The sequence below is a fragment of the Parus major genome, chromosome 3 (genome assembly GCF_001522545.3).
Source record: "Parus major isolate Abel chromosome 3, Parus_major1.1, whole genome shotgun sequence".
NCBI classification, from domain to species: Eukaryota; Metazoa; Chordata; class Aves; order Passeriformes; family Paridae; genus Parus; species Parus major.
The window spans coordinates 80,695,743-80,718,791 of record NC_031770.1 but is presented as its reverse complement, the minus strand read 5'-3'; the positions used below and the strand labels follow the sequence as shown (position 1 = coordinate 80,718,791).

General features: G+C 38.5%; 1 protein-coding gene across 1 annotated transcript in view; it reads left to right on the top strand.

The window, feature by feature from the left end:
• Positions 1-817: 817 nt before the first annotated feature.
• BCKDHB (branched chain keto acid dehydrogenase E1 subunit beta) overlaps positions 818-23,049 on the top strand; it is a 108,657-nt gene continuing 86,425 nt past the window's right edge. The window contains exons 1-3 of the mRNA XM_015622778.3: positions 818-917; positions 3,419-3,496; positions 6,054-6,122. Of these exons, the coding sequence (XP_015478264.1) occupies positions 3,433-3,496; positions 6,054-6,122 (133 nt within the window). The 5' untranslated portion in view covers positions 818-917; positions 3,419-3,432. The remainder of the gene's footprint in view (positions 918-3,418; positions 3,497-6,053; positions 6,123-23,049) is intronic.

Sequence of the window (23,049 nt, the reverse complement as noted above, 5' to 3'; positions counted from 1 at the left end):
CAAGGGCATATAGTGACAGGACAAGGGGGAACTGTTTCAAACGGTAAGACTCGGTTAAGATTGGATATTAGGTAAAGAACTCTTTACTACAAGAATGGCGAGGCGCTGGAACAGGTGGCCCAGAGAAGCTGTGGATGGCCCACCCAGGGAAGTGTTCGAGGCCAGGTGGGATGGGCTCCGAACAACCTCGCCTAGTGAAAGGCGTCCCTGCCGCTGCCAAGGCAGCTGGAACTAGATCATCTCTAAGGTCCCTTCCAACACAAATCAGTCTAGGATTTGTCGATTCTGCCGTGGTGACACGACAACCCCTGCAGTGAAAGAAAAGAGTTTTAAGGGGAGAGGTGAAGCCTTTGGTTTCAGCTGCGACTGTGACAGCACCGAGCGTGCGGCGAGGCCCCCTGTGGCTGTGCCTATGACTGCGGCTATGGCTGAGCCTGTGCTTATGGCTGTGGCCATGGCTTGTGGCCGTGCCTACGACGGTACCTCTGACTGTCCCGGTGGTTACACCCGTGGCTGTCCCTGTCCCTGTGGCCGTGAGGGCGCGGCGGACCAGCGCGCTCCCGCTCGCTGCCGCGCGCCGCGCGCGTTCCCGTGCCCCGCCCCCCAGGCCGCGCCCTCCGCGTGCACGCAGCAAAACTCCCTCCCCGCGCTCCCACTCCTCCACCCACCGCGGAGCCGCCGCTGATTGGCCCGTGTCCCGGCGGCGCTGGCCAATGGGAGGCCGGCCCGGGACCCCGCCTCTTTAGAACCTGCAGGCGGCGGAGGGCCCGGCATCGCGGCGATGGCGGCGGCGGGGCGGGCGCTGCGCGCCGCGCTCCCCGCCGGGCTCTGGGGCCGCCTGGCCCCGCTGCCGGGCGCGCCCCGCCGGGCCGCCGCGCACTTCGCTTTCCAGCCGGACCCGGCGCCCAGCGAGTACGGTGAGAGCGCGGCTGGGCCGGGGTCCATCCCGCAGGCCGGCCTCAACCTCGCTCTGCCGCCGGGTCCGCCCTATTGCCCCCGCCTTCTTGGCGCCAGCAGCCTCGTCCGGGATGGGAGGGAGGCAGGCAGGAGCCGCCGAGCGCCCGTTGTGCGCTGCGAGTCGGACCCCGGGCGGCGGAGGCATGCGCACGGCCGCGTGACCCCGCTGTGTCCTCGGCACTTCCACACGGGGGTTGTCCCCTAGAAATCCTGCACTGTGGGTGGGAAGGGCCCTGTGGGCCGCTGGCGGGGCCGGGGCTGCTGCAGGCCCCTCGACGGTAGGGTGATGAAGTGTTTTGGGCTGTCAGAGACAGAGGTGCGGCAGATGGGCCCGTCGCGTGCTCAGACCCGCAAGCCTATCCTCGGCCTCTGCCCTATACCAAAAGCTTCTAGCAGTAGCTTACTGACTTCACATTTATCCTGGTTTTTGTATTGCATGCTTAAGTCACGAGTGTGATAATAAACCTGTCACGAATAAAGACTGCTGTCCCCTGAGAGGTTCGAGGTCATCCTCGTGGTCACGTGTTTGAGAGTAAACACGGATAACTTGGAAATGAACAGCGCATGGCGCTTGACTTTTATTTCTGAAACGCGTTCCTGCAGATGGCTAGTGCCGAGTTCTCCTGGAAGAAGCCTGCCAGCTGCAGAACAGCTGTTTCTATCACGTGAACCGCACTATGCTCTAGAAAACTTGTTACTTGGTTGGATACCTTGGTGTTGCGTCTTTGTGACAAACAGAAGCAGAGTTTTCTCTACCTTTTCTGTTAGTGATAAGGATGTACAGGCGTCCGAGATGCCTTCACAAGGTGAAGCTTGTCTATGGCATGTCCCTGCTTGAGATCATGCAAAGAAGCTCTGGTGTGGCATGCTAGTTATTGCTATTTAATTAATAGAAAACGAATTCCCTGTTAAGTACGCTTTGAAATTCTGTGAAAAGTAGTGGAAGTGAAATAAAATTATGGCAATACTGATCTTGATGTTGAGATACTGGTTTTCCAACTTCACAGTTCAGATCTAAAAGGCATAATTAGTTCCACTTTTCCCCCGTGGGGCTGATAGAAAGGCCTGTGTTATAAGGAAGAGAAGCAGGTTAGAAATATCGTGGTGAGGAATTTGTGATGGTAGCTTAAGTAATAACCATTTATTTATATCAAATACTGGAAGGATGTTATCTTGTAGATAAGATTCCCTAGTCATCCACATTAGTACTTAGGTTAAGAGAGAAACAGCTGCTGTTCCTCTGCTTTTCTTCTCTTCAATTTGTAAATTTTGTTCATTAGGGCTTTTGTATAACTTGAACAATTCCCATAAATATTTTTTTTTTAAAATATTTTTCTATCCTTAAAGGGCTATGTAAGGTATAACAAGTGAAGTTACCAAGCACAGGAATGTGTAGGAATGCAGCTACTCAGCTAATCAGGTGTGGCGTGACATGAGTAACAAAATATACTAACATTAATTAGTGATTTAGAAGAAAGGGAAGCTGAACATTTATTGAGCGGTACTGTAACTACTGGAAAAAGAATGTAGTTCTCCTTTCTGAATTCTAACACCTGTTCGTGTGGGATCTTCATCTAACCATCTTATTAATTTATTTAATTTTACACACTGTATGTGTTGGTAGGTAGCATTCTCCTGGACTGTAGCTTCTAGTCATGACTTAGGAGGTTTTGCCAATTAAAGAGCTACCAAATGTAAGCCAAGCAATTTCTTACTTGGTTTCTTTTAAGAGTTATTTTATTTGCTTGGAGAATCTGAATTGGTCACAGTAGTGAGGACTAGGGTTTTGTTTTGGCCCATCTTTGCTTTCAGGCCTCCTTATTTTTTCCTGCAGTGCTGGAATGAGGAAGGGAACTCTGGTAGCCTTGGTTTGAATTAAACAGCTTGCTTTACTTCAGCACCAAGTTTATTTCTTTGAAGTATGGACTTGATGCTTCAGACACTTAATAAAGTGTCTGTTCAGTGGCAGTGCAGAGGGCAGGCCAGTGGTGTAGAAAATGTCTGGTAATCATAGATGTCTGTAAATGGGAAAAGCTGAGCTTAAAAAAATGTGATTTAAGAATGATAAAGTAAGCTTCACTGAATTTTAGCAGAAGGGTGGGAGGATCCCAGTCCTCAAAACAATAATGCATTGGTTTCTGCCTTAAAATAGGAAGACATTGTTCCCAGTGTTTGACTGAGCATTGCAAAGCTGCATTTGCTCTAGGCAAGAGCATAGGTTTTTGAAAAAAAATAACTGGAAGTGGAATTATTGTCCTTGGGAAGGCCAAGTATACAATGCTCAATCTCATCCATCCCATAATTTAAGTTTATTCAGTAAATGAATCTTGGGTATTCCTAACAGGGATCTTGTTTTTGGTGGTTAAGTTTTTGAGTTTTTAGACATGTTTTGCACCAGTGTTTCCTAATGTACTTTGTGTTTTGAACCAAATTACATTGCGGAATCATTTCTTTCACACAGGGCAAACTCAGAAGATGAATCTCTTCCAATCCATAACAAGTGCCTTGGACAATGCTTTAGCCAAAGATCCAACTGCAGGTACCTTATACTTGTTGGTGTGTTTTGTTTTACATAAATTGTGGTTTGAATTGCCTATCTGTGTACAATATATAATATATTTCTCATGGCCTTTAAAAGTTTTCTAATAAGTTATTTCTACACTTTGATCTCAAATCTTAAAAATGTCTTGCTTTAACGGATTACTAACGGATTACATGGTCTAAGAAGCGGTTGTAGCTTCTGTATTAGCTCTGTGTATTTCACTTGAAAGTGAGGACAGAAGATACATTATTTAATATGCTTAAAGTATAACTGATGAGAACTGTCCTTGAGGGCAGCTTGAGTCCCACTAGTAGGAGTTTTAAAAATATAAGCATTACTTTTAAATTTCTTAAACTTTCTGTTCCCTAAAACTGTTATTTCTTTTAGAGATCATGTATTCCTCGCTCTATACATTCTGCTTTCATCCCTGCCCTCCAAAATTCATTTATAGCTTTATTGATTTCTGTCCATTATTGTGTATAGGCAGTGTTAGATTTGCTAGACTTCTGCAGTCTGGATAACCCATAACTTGGAAGATGCTACTTCATTATGGTGAGGTATAAAAGGCTTATCCTGAACTATGGCACAAAACTATTTACTCCACTTTTAATTCTTATACATAACAAGAGGTCTTTTGCTTCTGTTGTCCAAACAAAGGCATGATGGCCAGATATCTGAGAGATGCTTCCCATGAACACAGCTTCAAAGACTGCATCATCTTGTAATTTTGGGTTTTCTTTTTAGTATGGTAGTAGCCCTTTTTGGCACTGCTTGGATCACTGCTTAACCTAAAGTCTGACTAATTGTCTAATCTTTTGGGACAAATTCCATGTTGTCTGTTCAGTACTATGCCTGTATACATTCCCTCTCAATCTCAGCTGTTTTATATGCACCTTGATTAGATTAAACTTAGACAACTGAGGGTAAATTAGGGCCAAGAACAGATTTCATTACCATTTCTTTAGAATCAGCCATATGAAAGCAAGTAGAATGTTAGTCCAGCCAGAAGGAACCTACCCTTTTATATATAGTCTTGCGCCTTTAGAGAACTAAGGTTCCAGTCTTGCTCCTCAACTTTTCAGGGCTTAGTCTTTGTAGAGCCCTTTGCAGGACCATGTTGGAGTTCTACAATCCAGATGTGAGTTCTCAGGATCACTGCACTTACTGAATTAATTAGGACTTTTTGCAATAGAAAGCATGTCCTTCATATGTTTTTAGTTGTATGGGAATTGAGCAAATAAGTGTGGAAATCCTCATACTTGTGTTGATGAGAATTAGAATCTCTCCAGGAAAATATATTTCAGTGGCTGAACTGAATGAGTAAATCCATTCAAGTTTGTGTATACCAGCATTAAATGGGAATACTTTATGTAGATGCCAGCTGGCTCAAAAGTAAAGAGCCATATGGTAACAGAAAGGACTTAAAATGATTTTAAGTACATAAAATCCCTCCCAAATTATTGTTAAAAATTAGAGAAGTGATCTAGGGACATAGTTCAGTCATACACTCCATGAGTGCATTCTTTTTACATCTTTATAGAAGTTGTGTTTCTTTAAGTGGTGTCATTGATGTGATTAGCACAAGTATGCTAATCCCTTTTTGTGATTTCAATCAGAAATTTATTTTATTTAATTAAGAATAGTATTTGAAAGGCAAGAAGGTTAACTTTTTATTTTGTGTCCTTTAGAATATGGAGAATATTGAAGAATTGGGGAATAATCAGAACTGATCCTGGTTCATACAAGCGTCTATTGGTGATACTGCTGCACATCTTACATGCTTAAAAATTGAAATGGGAAATACTTGTTTCTGTGAAACAGATAACTGTTTTAAGAAAAATTAGACATAACCATTCCCTAAATGCAAAGAAAAAAGCCTGAACAGATTAGTTGATATGAAGCTAATTTTACAAGGCAAATACTTTTAGTGATAAAACTTTATTCACTGCAAGAATAGTAGTGTTAAATACTGAGAACTGTCCTAGTTATTAAATAGCCATCTTTTCTGTAAAGGAGTTCCTTTGAAGTCACTCTTCAGAGTCTGGAAAGTATCTTTGGAGAAGGCTTGACATTTCATATTAGATTGATATTTTGGAAAAAACTTCAATGTGATGTTTTTTAAAACATCTATATTTATTGAAAACTGTGGATGAAGAATGCAAATGGTTATGAATGAAGCAGAAGGCTTAATTTCAGTGACTCTTTAGTGACTGAATGTAATTGCTTTTTGGAATTTTACTCAGTTTTAGACACTGTGTTATTATAGGATATTTCAAAAAAATTGATAGCTAATGAAAGCCTAACAGAATCAGTTTCATGAATTCTGTTTTGAGACAGCTGTGTTGGTGGTGTCATTTCTCATTAATCTTGGTTCTTCATTTGTTGTAGTCAGGCTGTGCATGAGAAATATTTAGATCTAGATAAATCTTGAAGTTTAAATGAAATACTAGGAGTTGCTTTTGTTAGTGTCTCATATAAAAGCCTTTGAAATGTGATTGTTTAAAGGTGTAAGATGTGTTGGAGTAATGTTAGCCTCCCCTGTTCTTATTTTCAGTTGTATTTGGTGAAGACGTGGCCTTTGGTGGAGTCTTCAGATGTACAGTTGGCTTGCGAGACAAGTATGGTAAGTTAATTTATATTTCTGACATCAGATTCATATTAACATCTCTGTTTTTTTTTTTTTTTTTTTTTACTTATTTTGCTGTGAGAAGAACTGTTACTGGAATGCTAAAAAACCGTAAAATCAATGTTTCATGTATGGCAGGCTGATTAGTGTGGAGCATTTTACAGGTCTTGGAAGCTGGTTGTGGAGACAGTAATGTGATACAACTTTTAATTTGGCAGTTGCTACTCCCCCACTGCAGTCATTACTCCCCACTGGGCTGTTAGGGAGAAGAAGAGGTTAGAAGATACCTAGTTTCAGCAGCTTACTTTCCTCAAGGTACAGAGATGACCTGGACCTTTTGCTGCAAGTGATTAAATCTATTTAATGGTAACAAAGATGTGTTACAGCCATCTTGAGGAACAAAGATCCCCACCTTTTTGTGAGTAAACCAAAAAAGGGAGAGGATAAAGACTAAACTTCTAAGAAGTTTCAGAAACACAACCATATTTTGCAGTCTTGCTTCTCTGCTTCAATTATTTTGTGGATGTTCTCTTGCTCTCTAGTTTACATGTGAATGTTTAAATAATTTGGATAGAACTTCTGCTAGCCATGATCTTTAGTGCTGCTTGTTGAGACTGAGTTACAGTTCTGTAACTGGTGTGATATATTGACTGTGTGTATGAGACTCCATATGAAAGCCAGGCCTCTGACACTGCAACCAGTTGCTGGAAACACAGGCAACAGAAGATGTTGTTTGGGAAACAAGTAATAGCAGCAGATGGTTGCATAATCAACCTTCTTGGGTTTTAGTGAGCATCTCCAGTTTAAAAGACAGAAGAGACAAACTTTATATTGTTAGGTGGTGCTTTGAGGGTCATTTGATGGTTTTTGTTTTTTTTTTTTTGATGTAAGACAGTCATATACTATTGGAACAAAGGAAAGAGATTATTTAATCTTTGTAGTAGCATTTTATTGGTAGTGTATTCCAGCATGCCAGTGCTGGTCACAGACTCTGTGACAGCCCTGACAGAGCACAGGGGGTCTGTTGAGGGAGTGCAAAGCACTGTTTACACTAACTGTGCAAATCAGGATGATAACCAGCAGTCACAACACATTAGCAGCCTAGCTAGAATCAGGTTTATTTCATGGGTATGATAATGAAGATTTTTCATGAGATTTTTGAGGAAGCTATGATGTGACTTCAGGAATATTTAGAAAGAACTCCTTTAAAGCATGAGAGCGAACATGAGAATTGGGGAAGTACTTATATGAACATTAAACAAGAACTAATGAAACTAATATTGCCATTTACTCAAAAAGAGTAAATCTTTTTGACTTCTTCAGGGTAAATAAGAGGATAGATTTTATGAGGAAAAACTTCAGTGTTTCAGGTGATTGCCAAGTAAAATGGGTAGGTATATAAAGTGCTAATAAGATGAGATTAAAAAGGTAGGAAGGTGTGTCTTCACTTTAATTCAGACCATTGCAAAGATTATACTTGTTAAAGTGTATCAGCTAGAAGAGAAGGAAAAATTTAAAAAACTTTTTGCTGTTTTCCTACATTAATAAGAAGTTTGTTTTACAGCTTCTGGTGTTTAGGTCTAGGTGAAAAGTGAACGGAAGGTGTTGATAGTGATTGGGAGAGAAGGAGGTGGAGAAGGCATGACTTGATGTGGTGGTTTGACCCTGGCTGGGGTCCAGTACCCACCAAAGCTGCTTTATCACTCCCCTCAAGTGGATGTGGGAGCGAAAATGTAACGAGGGCCTCATGAGTTGATAAAAGGATATGGAGAGGTCACAAACTGATTACTGCCATGGGCAAAACAGACTTACAGAAATCCACTGAATTTATTACCAATCAAAATAAGAGTAGGATAATGAGAAATAAAACACATCTTAAAAACATGTTCCCTCCTACCCCTCCCTCCTTTCTGGTCTTAACTTTACTCTTGTTTCTCTGCCTCCTCCTCCCCGCCAGTGGCACAGGGAGACTGAGAATTGGAGCTATGGTCAGTTTGTCACTTGTTGTCTCTGCCACTGCTTCTTCCTCATGGAGAGGGAGTACTTTCCCTGTTGCAATGTGGAGTCCCTCCCATGGGAGACAGTTCTCCATAAACTTCTCCAGCATGATTCCTTCCCTTGGGCTGCAGTTTTTCATGAGCTGCTGCAGTGTGGGCCCTTTCCACAAGGTGCAGTCCTTCAGGAACAGGCTGCTCCAGCATGGGTCCCACATGAGGTCACAAACTGCCAGCAGAGCTACTCTAATATGAGCCCTTCTCTCCACAGGGCCACAGGTCCTGCCATGAGCCTGCTCCAGTGTAGGCTTCCCATGGGATTACAACCTCTTTTTTTTTGGACATCTACCTGCTCTGACATGGTTCCTTCAGGGGCTGCAGGTGGATCTCTGCGACCTCCGTGGGTATAGGGTCACGGGTACTTCACCATGGGCTGCACCAGCCTATGCCTGTGCTATTTTTTTTTTTTTTTTGTTTCCTTCTTAAACATATTATTCCAGAGCATTATTGATGGGCTTGTCCTGGGCCAGAGGTGGTTCTGTCCTGAAGCCCACTGACATTGGCTCTGTTGGACATAGGGGAGATTTCTGTCAGCTTCTCACAGAAACCACCCCTTTAGCTCCTTCCCCTTCTATCAAAACCTGGCCATACAAACCCAATATACAGGAAAAATAAAAGTTCTTTATGATGCTGCTGAGGTGCCCATAATTAAATGTAAGACAATATATGAAATACAAGTTTGAACAGAAAGAGTGTGTGAAGATAATGTCCTGAATTTAGGGTTCACTTACAGAATGGAAATTGAATTTTGTAAGGCAGATGAGAGAACATGGGTAACTCAGCTTCTTTCTTCACTGATAGTGAAATTCAGTAGGAAACATGTCCCTGCCTATCAGAGATTAAATAAATTCTAGAGGGAATGCTTGTTTTATGAAAAGGCTAGACTGGGTAAAATAAGGAGAATTTCCAGATGGAAGTGACAACCAACCAACCTGATGAATCTTATGAGGAAGATTACATACACTTACTGACTCTTTCCCCATTCCCCTCATAAATTTACTATCAAGTTATAATAGGGGATTCAAGTAATACAATATGAGGTTGCTTCTATATGTTGATATAAAGTATGAAGGAATGAATGGGGTTTTTTTTCTCCTATCCTGGAAGAGAGAGGCTGATTTTTGTTTCATTTGTTTAATTTCTTTTTCCTTGTAGATAATTAAAATCACTAGGTGGCAGTCTATGCCTGTAAGTTGTTCCTTTGATACAATTTGATAGTTCATTTTTGAGCACTTTTATAGAGGTCAAGGTCTAAATATCATCTAATATTATAGTAGGAAGAATTTTATATATTAATGCTCAGTAGTAGTATTATAGAGATGTTGGTTGCTGTCCAGAATGTTACTGAACTCTCTCTGGAGAGGCAGAAAAGAAGTTTGCTTTTAGTGTAAAATGGTCATTAAATATAAAAGCTGCTGCTTCTTTTTTTTTTTTTTTTCCCCAGTGCAGTGTTATGTTGTATAAACACAGCCAGAGGCATGTACTAGTAAGTGAAGGAAAGCTCATCGACTTTTTAAGGAAATAAATACAGCCTTTTGATCAGATGAATTTTTAACATGCTACCAGGAATTTTGTTTAAAATTACTCAATTAAGAAATTGTATGCAAATAAGTCAGTGTGTAGAAGTTTCATTTCCATGATAGTATGGCTAAAAATAGTATGTTTGTTCCTATACACCGTACGTAAAGGTCTGAAATACATTATTCTAGTTTTCTGGCATTGAATTGAATGTTTAAAAGTCTGTTGCTGTATAATTCTGAAAATGAGTAGACTTTCTGAAATATTTATCCAAAGTGCTCCTTTCAGGTAAGGGAAATAAGTGTTGTACAGTTTTTTTCCTTTGTTCCCTTCCTCTGCTCTGGTACCTGGGAAGGCATATTAGTGTTTTATTTCTTATCTCCTTCCTCATTGCCCTCTGACAGGTTTTTGATTGTCACCATTTTGCAGAAGTTACATCCTCTAAACTCTAGAGTATCTTTATCAAAATAAGGAATGCCTACTGTTCCATAGTCCTGCTCTCTGGAGATGTTTCCTGTCCTTAGAACAGTGTGATGTAAACTGCCTATTTTATTTTTATAGCCTAGGTAATGTGTGTAAACATTTTTTAATTTTTATTTTAAAGGGAAGTACATTATTATTCCAATTCTTCTGAGAAAATGCTATCCATTTGTCTTTGAGTCTGCAAATGGACTTGAAACAACGATCTTGGAGTGGGAATACATGTCCTGTTGCTCTGGCTGAAGTATAAAATAAAGTTGCAACATGTGAAGTTCATATCATCCACATCACAGAACTATAGAGGAAATCAGAGGTGGGAATTAGATGATAGTAGGTAAAGAAATGGGAGGAAAAAACATGGTAAAAATGAAGAAAGTGGACAGAAGGGAAGACTGAGAAACAAGAATAGCAGAAATAGTGATTAACAAGTAATGTCACTCAAAAGAATGCTAGAGCAGTTTTTTTTTTTTGTGTAACTCAAAAAAACCCCAAAAATCCCAGCTCTCTATCCTACTGTGGCCAAGAAATGAAAATTACATAAACAGGGAAATATATATATATAAAATAGTTTGAATGTTCTTTCTGCCATCCTCCAAACACCTATAGCTTGAGGGCTTCCTTATCTGTAAGTGCCTCTGTGGTGATTTGGCCTCTGTAGTGATTTGTCTGTTGTGCCATTCTGGCCTGCATTTGAAGGGAAAATATAATGTGTACCTGCTGCCACATCAAAAGATTGTCCTCAGTGAGGGTAAGGATCAAGAGCTTTCTGACTACTTCAGAGCTCAATATTTTGATATATTGAGAATGTGGAAAAGGACCAGTCCTTGCTCAGAACTCAGAGTCCAACAGAAGTAATGTGAGTTTGGCAGGTCTTTTCATAGCAGTGCTTGGGTAGAGGTTGACTTTTTTTTGGGTTTATATGTTCACCTTTACAGATGAAGTTTGCAAACTTTTTGAGGTTCTGCTTAATTCCCTTTTGTGCAGCAGCCTGCAGTTCCTTGTTTACCATCAATGTCCTGTTTACCATCAAGGGAGTCTAGGTGACTGTAAGTTAGATTCCCAGTGTCTGCAGACCTGAATAGATTGTTTTCTAAGTTTTTGAGCTATTGAAATTTTTTTTTTGACTGAAAGAGTAGTGTAAATGAGTCTTCTATTTTTCATTAGAGAATTCCTGAATAATGCCATTTAATTCCCTTTCATCTATTTGCAAATGTAGGTAGAGTGTGCATACTTTGAATGGAAGTTTTTATTTCAAAGATTCTCTGAATTCCAGGAGGATGTCACTGTGGTATCTCCTATCAGAAGCAAATGCTTGCTCAGGGTATAAGAGACTTGGCCTAATGCTCTCTAGGGAGTTCTGAGTTTACTCCACAAAGAATTGACTGAGATACCAAAGCTGATCTTTGTGGCAATACAGCAGAAATGCTTTTTTCAGCAGTTGTTCTTTTGAAATGTTTTGGAGTGAATTTGTCTTTTGCTCATGTGATTTATTTGTCACTGTTTGGGATTCTCTGTGTGATCACAGAGTGAACAAGAGGAAGATAGGTTTCTTCCTTTCTGGATTAATGTCCTATCACTGATTGGAGGGTTTTTGACTCATGGCTTTTTATTTTAGTCTGTTCTGTTTGGTTTCTGTTATTGCTGTTTCCCTCCTTTTGTTTGTCAGTGCACACAGAGATGTACTGCCCACAGCAGCTGGTGGTACCCTCAAGCACAGTCAATTAGAACAAAGTGCTTTTCCCAAGGTTTCTGTGTAACATTGCTGAAATGTTCTAGAGTGATGTTTGCTGCCTTTATTAGCAATGCAGTGTTTGCTGTCAGTTTGTGGCCTGATTTAGTCCCCAGGTTTTTTTCTAATTACTGCTGCTCAGTCACTAATTGCTTTTTTGCTGGACACTTGATTAAATGAAACTCAGAACAACTGTGTGTCACTTCTATATGTACCTAGGACAGAACAAAATCAATCTCTGATCATTTCCTTTTAGGTAATTCCGAGTCACTCACGTGGTTAGAGACATTAATACATGCAGATAGTAGTAAATGTGTAATATGCAGCTTCATTTTGTTTTCTCTTTACTCATTTTACAGTTTTATCACGTAAAGTAGAAGGAGTATGCACAAGTAACTTGAAATTTAATTATCTTTTTTCCTTAATATTTTCAAATGTATAGGATTGTTTTATATATAATCCTTCCTGTGCTTTATTACTATTGTTACTATTTTGATGCAACTAGAAGTGTAAATATAGTTGCTAGGATTATTTTCATCCAAACCATATTAAAAAAAAAAGTGTAAAATAAATGGGTAGCAGATTGTAAACAGTAATTTGTCTAGCCAATCAGTTCAGGATATTTTCTTGCAAATTGATAAATCACAGGAAAAAAAGGAACATCAGGAGAGGAGGTAACACTTGTATTGAATCCTGTTAGAATAGAGAGAGTTGAGTCAGAAATATCCCCTGTGGCAAATTTCAAACACATCAAAAAGCGAGTGACTGAACTACATATCAAACCACAGTTGTAGCTGTGAAAGAAAATAATATCCTTATGTTTCTTATGTCAGGATGACCTAGCCCCATTAGCAATCAGCTGGGTACTTTAAAAATTATTTTATTTATCACTTCCATATTTGTTTTCCTTTCCTTACTGTCTACCTTAGAAAATTTTCTCTCTGAAGCACAGGGTATGTTTCGGGACAGATCAGCTGGCAAAGGCCGTTTTTAGCCTTCAGTGGTGAAGTTTCTCTGGCTTTCCTACACACATGGTCCGAGTGCAGGATTATTGTTATGGTTTGAAGCTTTTCTTTATTGATCAGTTTTCTCTTAACTCTGGTTGCTGCAGCTGAGGATGTAGGGCATCCAAAACTGGGTACTTTACTCTCATGTTTGACTAAGTAAACATTACTTATTACTGGTTGCTTACAGCTCTCTGTTGTTACATCCCATGATAATGCTAGCTTGTCTTGCAGCAATGTTTATTTATAACACTTGATCCACTGTAATCCCTGGTTGTTATTCTGTAGATCTTATGCCTAAGGTGTAAACTACCTGTGTGAGTTTTCAGGGAACACTTCATTCTCAGTGAATGAATCGTTTATTTATAGTCCAGTAAACTAATTAATGAATCTTTATTTATTTGGCCAGGAGATGGCTGTACCTAGCCATGCCCAAGGGATACCAGCTTTTCTGAAAAAATAGTACATATCCTTTGAAGATAAGTATTTACTTGAGCACAATATTATTCTATGAGCTTCAGCTGTAGAAAACTCCTGAAAGCAAGTTCTGTGTTTCAAGTGAAAAGCCAATGGAGGAAAACATGGGTGAGGAGACAGAGTTGTCCCCATGTTGAGATGGTGTTTGGTGAAGGTTGTTGGCTGAAGTTTGGATGTGTTTGCAAAAACTGCTTAATGTCCTCATGGCTTTTAGTAGTATGGAATGATGGGAGAACCTTTAGAAGCTGAGCTACTAGAGGTATATATAGAGTTGTTTTAAAAAATACTCTGATAGCCTCCAAAATACATCCAATACTTTTAAAATGTTTATATTGTAAATATTTTTGTCAACGATTTCAGGACATTTTTTATTGTGTAGACTATGCTTAATGTTACTGGAAAGGGAACAGAGATCTGTCAGTAGACATTCTGGGTTGTTCTGGTTGTTCTTGTGGTCCAAAATGTTACAGTGCAAAGGTAAGAAATACAAGAACACAGTTTGGATGGGCTGTAATGCAATATATTAAGGCAGGGTGTTCTGCCTCCTGAAAGCTACTAGTAGTTGGGCCTTAATTCAACAGGTGGGAGGACACTCTGAAGTTTTTATGTGGAATTTTTTATCTATAATCATGGTGTCTTTTACATTCTTTTAGAACATAACCATATGCTATTATGAGGAGGAGGAAAAACTCAGCCTAAAGTAGCAAAAGTGTTAGGGCTTTACTGTATAAGTAGATAGAAAAATGTTATCTTGATGCTTCAAAAGCAGACTGCAAGCTTGCTGGAGAAACATGGTGCTTCTTTAGCAGAGGTCCTGGTCCTTCCTAAAACATTCCATGTGGTAGAAGGAAGGAGTTCAGAATTTTTGACATCATGGACATAAGCTAAGGGTGGAATATTTTATTCAGAATGACTACTTGTGTATACATTGAGTAAAACCTAAATAGCCTGGTGTTTGGTTATTGTCATTTCTTTGTGGATAGATTTAAGTGGAGAATTCTGCAGCTTGCTTGCCTGGTTCTTCCAGAACAGTTTGGCAAGACCTGGATTTGTTCTGATTTATATAAATGTCTTTGAACAGTAACATCTGGAGAACGTGTTCCGGACTCATTACACAATAGTACATTTTGTTCATTTTCATCTTAAATAGCCAATTCTTTTTTGAAGATTTACTGTTACAAAAAGAAGAAAAGGTATTTGGAAAATTGGTAAAACGTAGTAGGTACTTCTTACACCTTTTCTATCTGTGGGATAATGATAAAAATCAGTCTCTGTCAGAGCTAAGTAGCTTTTATTTTAGTTTTGTTTTCCTTTTCTTTTTAATTGTTCTGATAGTGTGCCTGGTGTGAAAACTGTGTATTATTTACTTGGGGCTTACTAATATTTATTTTGTTTATTTTCCTATGTTGTAAACCTGTTAGAGGGAAAGATAAGGAATGTATTTTTTGATAGAGAACTTGATACTCAGTGCAGAGCTTAAGAAAGCTGTTCTCACATTTTTAAGATATTTCAAGATACATTGCTGGTAAAAAAGTATGTGCTGCTGAACTTCATAAAAATGGAATTTTCCACTTCAGAAAGTACTTGCAGTGAAACATGTAAAAACAATATTTTGATAATATCATGTTAGGGAGGATGAACCTTTATGTATTAAAGACCCCAAATGAGCGTAACTAGTCTTTGCAGTCTGTATTAATAATACCAGGTCTGCAAGCACATTTTGTGTACCTTCTTTTAGACGTATCTCTTTATGCTTTTGCAATTCCTGTGGTGGAATTAAGTGATTCTCAATTTCTTTGGTTAGTCCTGTGATTCCCTCTGTTCCATTTGTATCTTTATTTATCCCACTCTTCAAGTGGGGTTAATTTAATATGTGTGCTGTTTTTTCTACTCTGAGTTTAATGGTAAGAGGGTGGTAATTTCAATTTAAGAAGGTAGTACAGACTTTATTATGGGGAATAAAACTCTCAAAGGTTTCTTGGAAATAATTTGCTTGAAGCCTAAAAGGGTGTAAAAAATCAAGACAAATATCCAAATCTGGGAATTGTCTGAGAAGATTTTCAGCAGAAGCACTTTGAGGTGTGGGTTAATCTTACTTTGACTTGATTCAGAGCCATCTTCCAGTGACCAGGTTGACATAATATGCTAGTCATTTATTGTAAAGTACAATATTTTAATATTAATTATTTTTATTATTTATTATATTTTTTATATATCATATGATACTTTAAATATTTATTATAAGGTATCTCTTTTTATTTTGCAGAAACATTAAATCCTCAAAACCTGGCACAGGTTTTTCACACTCAGATGGAAGCACCAAGTATACACTAATTTATTAATTTTTCTCATGCACATACTTTACATTGTAAGGGGACAAGCATGGTTACCAGTGAGATTTTTAAGATGGTTTTCATTACTGCAGGTTACTGATCACTGAGCTCTTTGCTCCTCAGTACTCTACAGCAGCATAAGATCCTTGCTCTTGTGTTGAGAATACTTGCTTCACAATTCCAGGTAGATCCAGCATGCTTTCACATTTACTATAAAATACATCTACACTACTATGTTTATATTGATATTGAGGAATGTGAGAGAGGGTAACTTGTATTTGAAATTCTTACCTACTCCTTGATTTGTCATCCAGATGGTGTGCGGAGCACATTACAGCAGAATTTTCATTAACAGGTTGTGATACTTAGCTTTGACAACTGTTCTGTGTTTCCTGTTGGATTGCTGTCATTTCATGTCATGTTGCAGATGATGTGAAAATGCATGGAACTGACCTAAGCCTTGTAATTTAGGCTGGTGTGTTGTCCTCTGCTTATACCCACATATAGGTATTTGGTAGATGTCAATTTTGGTGCACATTTTTGCAAGTAAGCACTCTGTCATCTGGCATGCCTTCTCATGTCAAACTGTATGTCAGTTTTGCTTTTTTGCAAGTGTGCTTCTCAAACAGCAAATTTTTTTGTAGTTGACAAAGGAATGTTATTAATCATAGCTGGAGGAGTATTTGAATGCTTTGTCCAGTTAGACATTGCTCTTTTTTATTTAGGCTGCAACTGGGTATATAAGCCAGATGATGAGGAGGATTTCAGTGTGAAGTGGGCAGCCTGCATGAATGTTTGAACTAGCAGTTCCAGCTCAAAGTGTTCTCAATAAGTCATTCTCTTACTCAAGATGATGCATTTTCCTTCCAAGAGCTCATTAGATCAAAACTACTCTTTCACCTCCTCTTCCTCCAAGAGTCCCTTAGAAAAGTAAAAAGAAATTCTGATGAGGAAATCTGAGATGTGAGCTGCTTTTTAAATGTTTTCCTAAGAGTGTGGATCTGAATCAGTACTATTCTATCTATGTCAGGAAATGCTTCCATCAGCAGGACAGGTAAAAAGGACAGGCAGAAAAATTTTGGCGCTCAGTGTGTAGCCGTGCTTTTGGGGCTGTTAATAAACCATGGAGGGCTGTAAGGAGAAGACCTTGAAAGTCATCTGTTTCAAATCAGTACTCAACATGGAGTTGAGTTTAGGTTGCCTGTGGTCTTGTCCAGGTGAATTTTGAACATGTCCAAGGCAGGAGCTTCTACAACCTCTTGGAACAGCTTATTCCAGCATGTAACTACTGTCATAGTGAGAATTTTTTCTTTAATATAATTAGTTTACTTTTTTGAATCATTCTTTCACTTGACACTGTGTACCTGAAAAGAATCTGCTCTTCCCTCTGTTCATACTACTGCTTAGCTGCTCTTCCATTGTGGGAGGATTAAATGCCTTGCAAGGTTACCAGCATTCAAAGCTAAAGCTGAAGCTTTACATTAACTTCCCCCAACTCCTCCCACTTCTTCCCTGAGAAAGGGAGAGAATTACATAATATATTTTAATATTTTTAGTTTATTCTTTAGCTTTTGGTGGCTGCTAGTTTGTCACAAATGACAGGAAATCTGAACTGGGGGAGAGGGCTAAAAATGAGATCTTTACTCTTTGCTTCAGGAAAGCAGAGGTGTTTATGGAGTTTTTCTGTGTCCTTTCTAATCTAAAAATCTGTAAGCCTGACAAGGACACTCTTAATATTATATTCATGCTATGAACTTTTAGAATTTACTAAGTTTTGTTAGAAACTTTTCCTTCCAAACCTGAAATTTGGTAATTGTGCAGGTTGTAAGGATTTCTGGGTAATGGAGGAGATTACTCCCTGTCCATGGTAGGACCTTTGTACTTCAGCAGTTCTCCTGACTCCAGTATTATTTGTAGTCTTTGAAAGTGAAGGTTAAATGAAAATGCAATAAACATGCTTTTCTCCTGAGGGAATCTTGGGGGAGAGGAGTTGAAAGTGTAGTTGTGATCTAATAAGCTCTTAGAAGAAAAATGCATTGTCTTGGGTCAAAGAATGACTTGTTGAGAACACATTGAGCTGAAACTACTAGTTCATACATTTGTGTTTCTTCAAATGTATGATTTAGTAACTGGGGGAGACTTAAAAGGAGAATATACCCCTCAGCTGTTCCTGATTTCCAGCTTACTTGAAGTGATTTTCTAAAGTGTTGGTTATGTCAGTGACATATATGATAAACCTGTGAAAAATTCCTGTTCTTACCAGTTGTCAGGCAGAACAGGTGTCCTTTGCTTTGGGGAACACAGTGGTCACAGGTGGTTCAGAAGGATGCATTTTTTTGTGGAATTTTCTTTTTTCCCCCCAAATAAGGCATAATTAAGACTCCTATGAACAAGGGAACCCAAGTAAGAAAGACTTATCTGTAATTTGATCTTTAAAATTTCTGTTTAAAATCTTCTGTCTAAAACTAGAATAAGAAGTCAGCTCCTTTGTTGGAGGGTAGAGCATGATAGTGGATTTTGCAGCAGCAGAATAGGAAGAAACTAATTTAGTTTAGAGCATGCAAATCTCATTTCTGACCCTGTTGTCAGTTGCTCACAGATTGCGGCAGTATGTTTTGTTTTTTTTTACTAACTTTTGTATCTTACTGCCATAATGTATCTTTTTGGAATATATATGGAAAATTTAATGGGAATACCATGTATTTAGTTACTAAATAATTAACTTTAACTAAACATTGAAATTGTTTTGAAGGCATAGGCAGTGTATACACAGTGTGTGTGGATACATGTATTTCTGCTATTAACAGACCCAACTGGCTGCACTTGACTCCAGACTGTACACTGACTTTACTGAGGGCTGAGACCTGGTCACTCAGCTCTGGGGTTGGCTGAGTTATGCCAGAGGTGTGGCTGGGTCCTTGAAGCCTGTTATGAATGTTTGGGCACACACAAATGTTCTTGGCTTTTGCAGGATACATGGTCGGGGAAGAGCAGGAGAGAAGTATAGCTAAATTTTGTCAGTTGTTATTCTGTGCACAATAGGTAAAAGTCATTTTCAGAAGTTAAAAGCTACTTGAGTATGAAATCGTTTTTGTTTTACATAATCACTTTTCATCAGGTGAAATAATGTATTTTAGCATGGATAGTTCTGGAAAAAGCAGCTGTTTAAACAACAGAGCATGTTAGTGTGCAAGGTTTCAAGACTGAGAGTTAAACAGTCTCTGTGTCAGTGAACCTGAAGCTCTGCTTTGGAGAAGTAGGTTTGAAATGTCTATATTCAGCTGTAAAGTTAATGGATATTTACTGGTATTGCCTTTAGAGCAACAGGTCCTACTTTTTAAAAGCTGAAAAACTCTGATAGGTTATCAGGATAAAAAATAGTAGAACAAAATGATTCAAACCAATAAGTTAGTAGAATTACTTTTTGTTAACCTTAGAACTCTAAAAGAGCTGAGTAAAGGTATACCAAATTTACTTGCTGTTTGGCCTGCCCTCTTGTATAATATCAGAGAAATGGAAGACTGCAAGTGTCTTGTAGTTGTAAAATGGGGCTTAAAAGGGATGGTGTTACCAAGAAAGCTTAAATGTTGAATAGATTGTGTTAATTGTGTTAAGAAATAAAATTAGTAAACTGATGTAGAACTACATCTATGAAAAATCCTAGATGTTTTAATGTTAAAAAGGGTCTTTAAAGGCAGGACTGATGGTAAATCAGTAACTAATTTTTGAATTTTCTACACAAAGTCCCTCGTGAGTAGCAAAAAAGCTCGTCTGCTGGGGCTTCCTTTTCTTTCCAGTCATTTCTTCATGTGCAGTCTGACTGCTTCAGTTGAACTCCTAATATATTCTGCTTCTCAGACTTTTCTATTTGACTTCTAATGGATGTCTTAAATGGAAGTCAGTGAGATCATTGGGACAAATAAAATGTTGTCCATGTATATTGTTAATTCTGCTCAGTACCAACATCTTTTAAGATGTATTACACATTTTTTAACACCAGTGACACAGAAGTATTTTGAAAGCAAAGCACAGTTTTCCTTTGGCTAAATCACCAGCAGTATTCCTTAAACCACCCAAACAGTCCAGGGTGGACTCATGCAGAGTGATATGAAATTACTCAGAGCTGGAGCATTGGGTGGTGTGTTAACATTATAGGAGGTTTAATATTGTTTGAATAGCTCATTTTTTGAAGTTAAATTAAGACAGCAACATGACTCGTTGCAGTTACTGAAATCTGAAATACTTTTTTCCTGATGGATTGGAACAAATAAAGATGAAGCAGCCAAAACATTAATGCACAATAATTGACTACAAATGTCTGTAAACATGTTCTGTTAGGTTGCTATGAAACTCTTTATTCCTGGCGAGTGAGAAGATGACTGTGAGACTGCCTTAAAGCTGTTGTCTCTTACACAAAGGGTCAGTGGTAATTTGAACATCAGTGGGGTACTCTTTGTTCTGAAAATGACAAAGATCGCTCCTTTTTTATTTAAGTAAAATTGAACCAAGTATTGCTTTTTTCTTTAAAGTTTGTTCTTCAGAATTTCAGATTTTCCTTTTTAGAGAAGACTTCTAGAGTGTTTTTTCACTTCCTTAACATGCATCTAGTCTTACTCCTGAGTTACTGGGACGGAGATATGAGAAGAATCATCCTTTTTTTTTTCACCTAACCCTCCCAGTTTGCCGTATCGCTTCCCTCAGTAGCTGGCAAAGGGCACTGACCTGTTCAGATGGCTGAAACCAGGGGTGTTTCTAAAGCCAGGCAGGTTAATTGAAATGCACAGCAGTGTAATGACTTCCTGCAGAGGCTGACAGCACCTGTCTTCAGATGTACAGGTGCCACTTCCACCTGGGCTGACAAATCAGCTCCTTGAGTAGGTGTTAGTTTGTTTCAACCTTTGTGGCTGATACACAAATTGTAGGAAAACATCACATTTTAGGAAGTGTTTCTTTGTTGGTAAGGAAGTGAAATATGGAAACACTAAGTATCTGTGTGTTTTTTGTCTGCTTCAGTCAGATTTCAGCTGAAATCTGACTTAGGTGGTTTGCAGAGGGCCGTGTGAATGACTGTTTATCAAAATGGACTTTCTTTTCACATTTTGAAAGAAAATGAAAAATAAGAAAATGTGAAATAAAATAGATAAATATACATAGGCTCAATGCATTTAAATGCTAAATATTTAAATATTTTGTGTTAGTTTTAGTAATGATTTTCATACTGTATCAATAAAATAGAAGGTTAAAGCAACACCATACAATTTTTAATGTTTGGGGAAATTAATAAATTTGTTTTATCCTAACAATGCATATGTCTTTTTGTTATAAGGGGCTAGATTTTATAAAGAAAGCCCTACCCCTCAAAACTCTACCTGATGTTGTTTTCCTATCTAATATATAGTAAAGTGCTTTAGGATTTGGTTTTGAGACGTCAGTATTATTATTATTTTAATGCTACAGTCAAAACCATTCCTGAGTAATAAACGTCATCACTGAGTTCCCTAGCTCATTCTTTTCTGTTTTAAGTCGTGGTGCTTCAGAATTGTACCTTTAGTTCTGGAACTCCAAATTAGATGCTTCACACTCCTCACATGACAGCCATCTCATTACATTTCACTTTTGCTTTAATTGATTTTCACTTCATTTATTTAATCATCATCCATTGATAGCAGCATGATGCCTGTCATTTAATATCTCAGTAGTATTTCAGCAAGTTTTATTAGGATGTGGTTTAGATTTTGAATTGTAGTTACATACTAGTGTGGTGGAGCTAACATGCTTTTAAATTAATTCACAACCCTAAATTGATAAAAAAGAACTGAGATTTTAAAGTTTGTACCAATTTTTAGTTAAAAGCTCATTTTACAGGATTGTTCAAGTACATTTCAGTTTTTGTGTGAGGGTAATTTATTTATGGAACCTGTCTATTAGGCTAATTCAGTGTACTCTGAAAAATCTGTTAATAAAGAATAAGGTTAAGTAAGATATAAGTCTTAGATTAAAATATCCTGTAAGCAGGTGAAGTGAAAAACAGTGATCTGCCAATGGACTTATTAGAAGCAGGAAAGTACAAAGTAGGAAAGAAAATTACCAACATTTCCATACATCTTCAAAATGTTAATCCATTTTTAGTTTATTAAAATAAGATTTGTTTTAAATAAAAATATGCCAGTGAAAGAGAAGGGAATCAAGATGGATAATTCATGGTAGCTAGATAAATAAAAGGGAGGCAAGGAAGTGTTTGCCAAGTGTTTATTGTGCTACAGATGGATATGGTTACAGGGCTTCTGCACCTTCACAGTTGTGGTGGTAAGGCCTGGGCCAGCTACACATTTGCACAGGAAGTTTATTTTCCTCTTTTTTCAGCCATGATGTCTGTCAGTGGAGAGAGTGCACTGGAGGATGCAATATAGGAACTGAGATTACAGCTCCTTCAGGAATGAGAACAATTTACACAGTAAAGAGTCCCTTTAGGGGAAAAAATAATCTTGGATTCTCTTTGTTTCCATTGTCTTGTATGAGAAATCATGGTGTTTCCTGCACTCGTGGCAGCTCTTTGGACTTGGTGTTGGCTGGTGTAGCCTCACTGACACCACCAACATTGTAGTATCATTTGATGGCATTCATTTTTTTTACTTTTTGCTCTAAATGAATGCTCCTGGTGGAGGGGAGAAAAAAAGAGGCAGGCAGAGGGAGAGCCAAAAGCATATTCACTGGTATATATACATACACACGTGCATATGGACAAGATACAAGGGCTGACACTGGTATGCTGGGTGATGTGTGAAAATGAAAGATGTGTCCTTTAAGGATTTGTACATCATACCTCCTTTTAGTATATTGCACAGCCTCAGACAGTGGTTTTTCCCTAATCATCCCTTTCTGAAAACTTTTATTAGCTTTCCTTTTTATAGTTAAACTTACAAATACTGAAATTAGAAGTCCTCCTAGTAGCAGCTTTCCCACTTATTAGTTTAGTCTGGTTTTTTGGTTAGCTGTTTCATGGTTATTTTGTTATTGTTTAATTTATTTCATAGCCACTGGTGTGCACTGTGCACATTTTTTCCATCCAGTTTGAAGTCTTGGCATTTTCATGCGTGATGGATTCCTATAGAAACCTACTGTCTATCCAGTGTTCTAAAGGGAAGATTTAATAGCAGACAGAGATTTTTCTGCTGCACTCCCTTGGCAGAAAAGTACTGTTGGCAAATATTGTAAATATGTCTTATAGAGGATATTGTAGTGGTGTTTCATCTCCCTTTCACTCTTTCTTGTTTTTAATTTTATGCACTGAACAATTTTGTGTGCAACCATCTATTAGATTGATGTGTA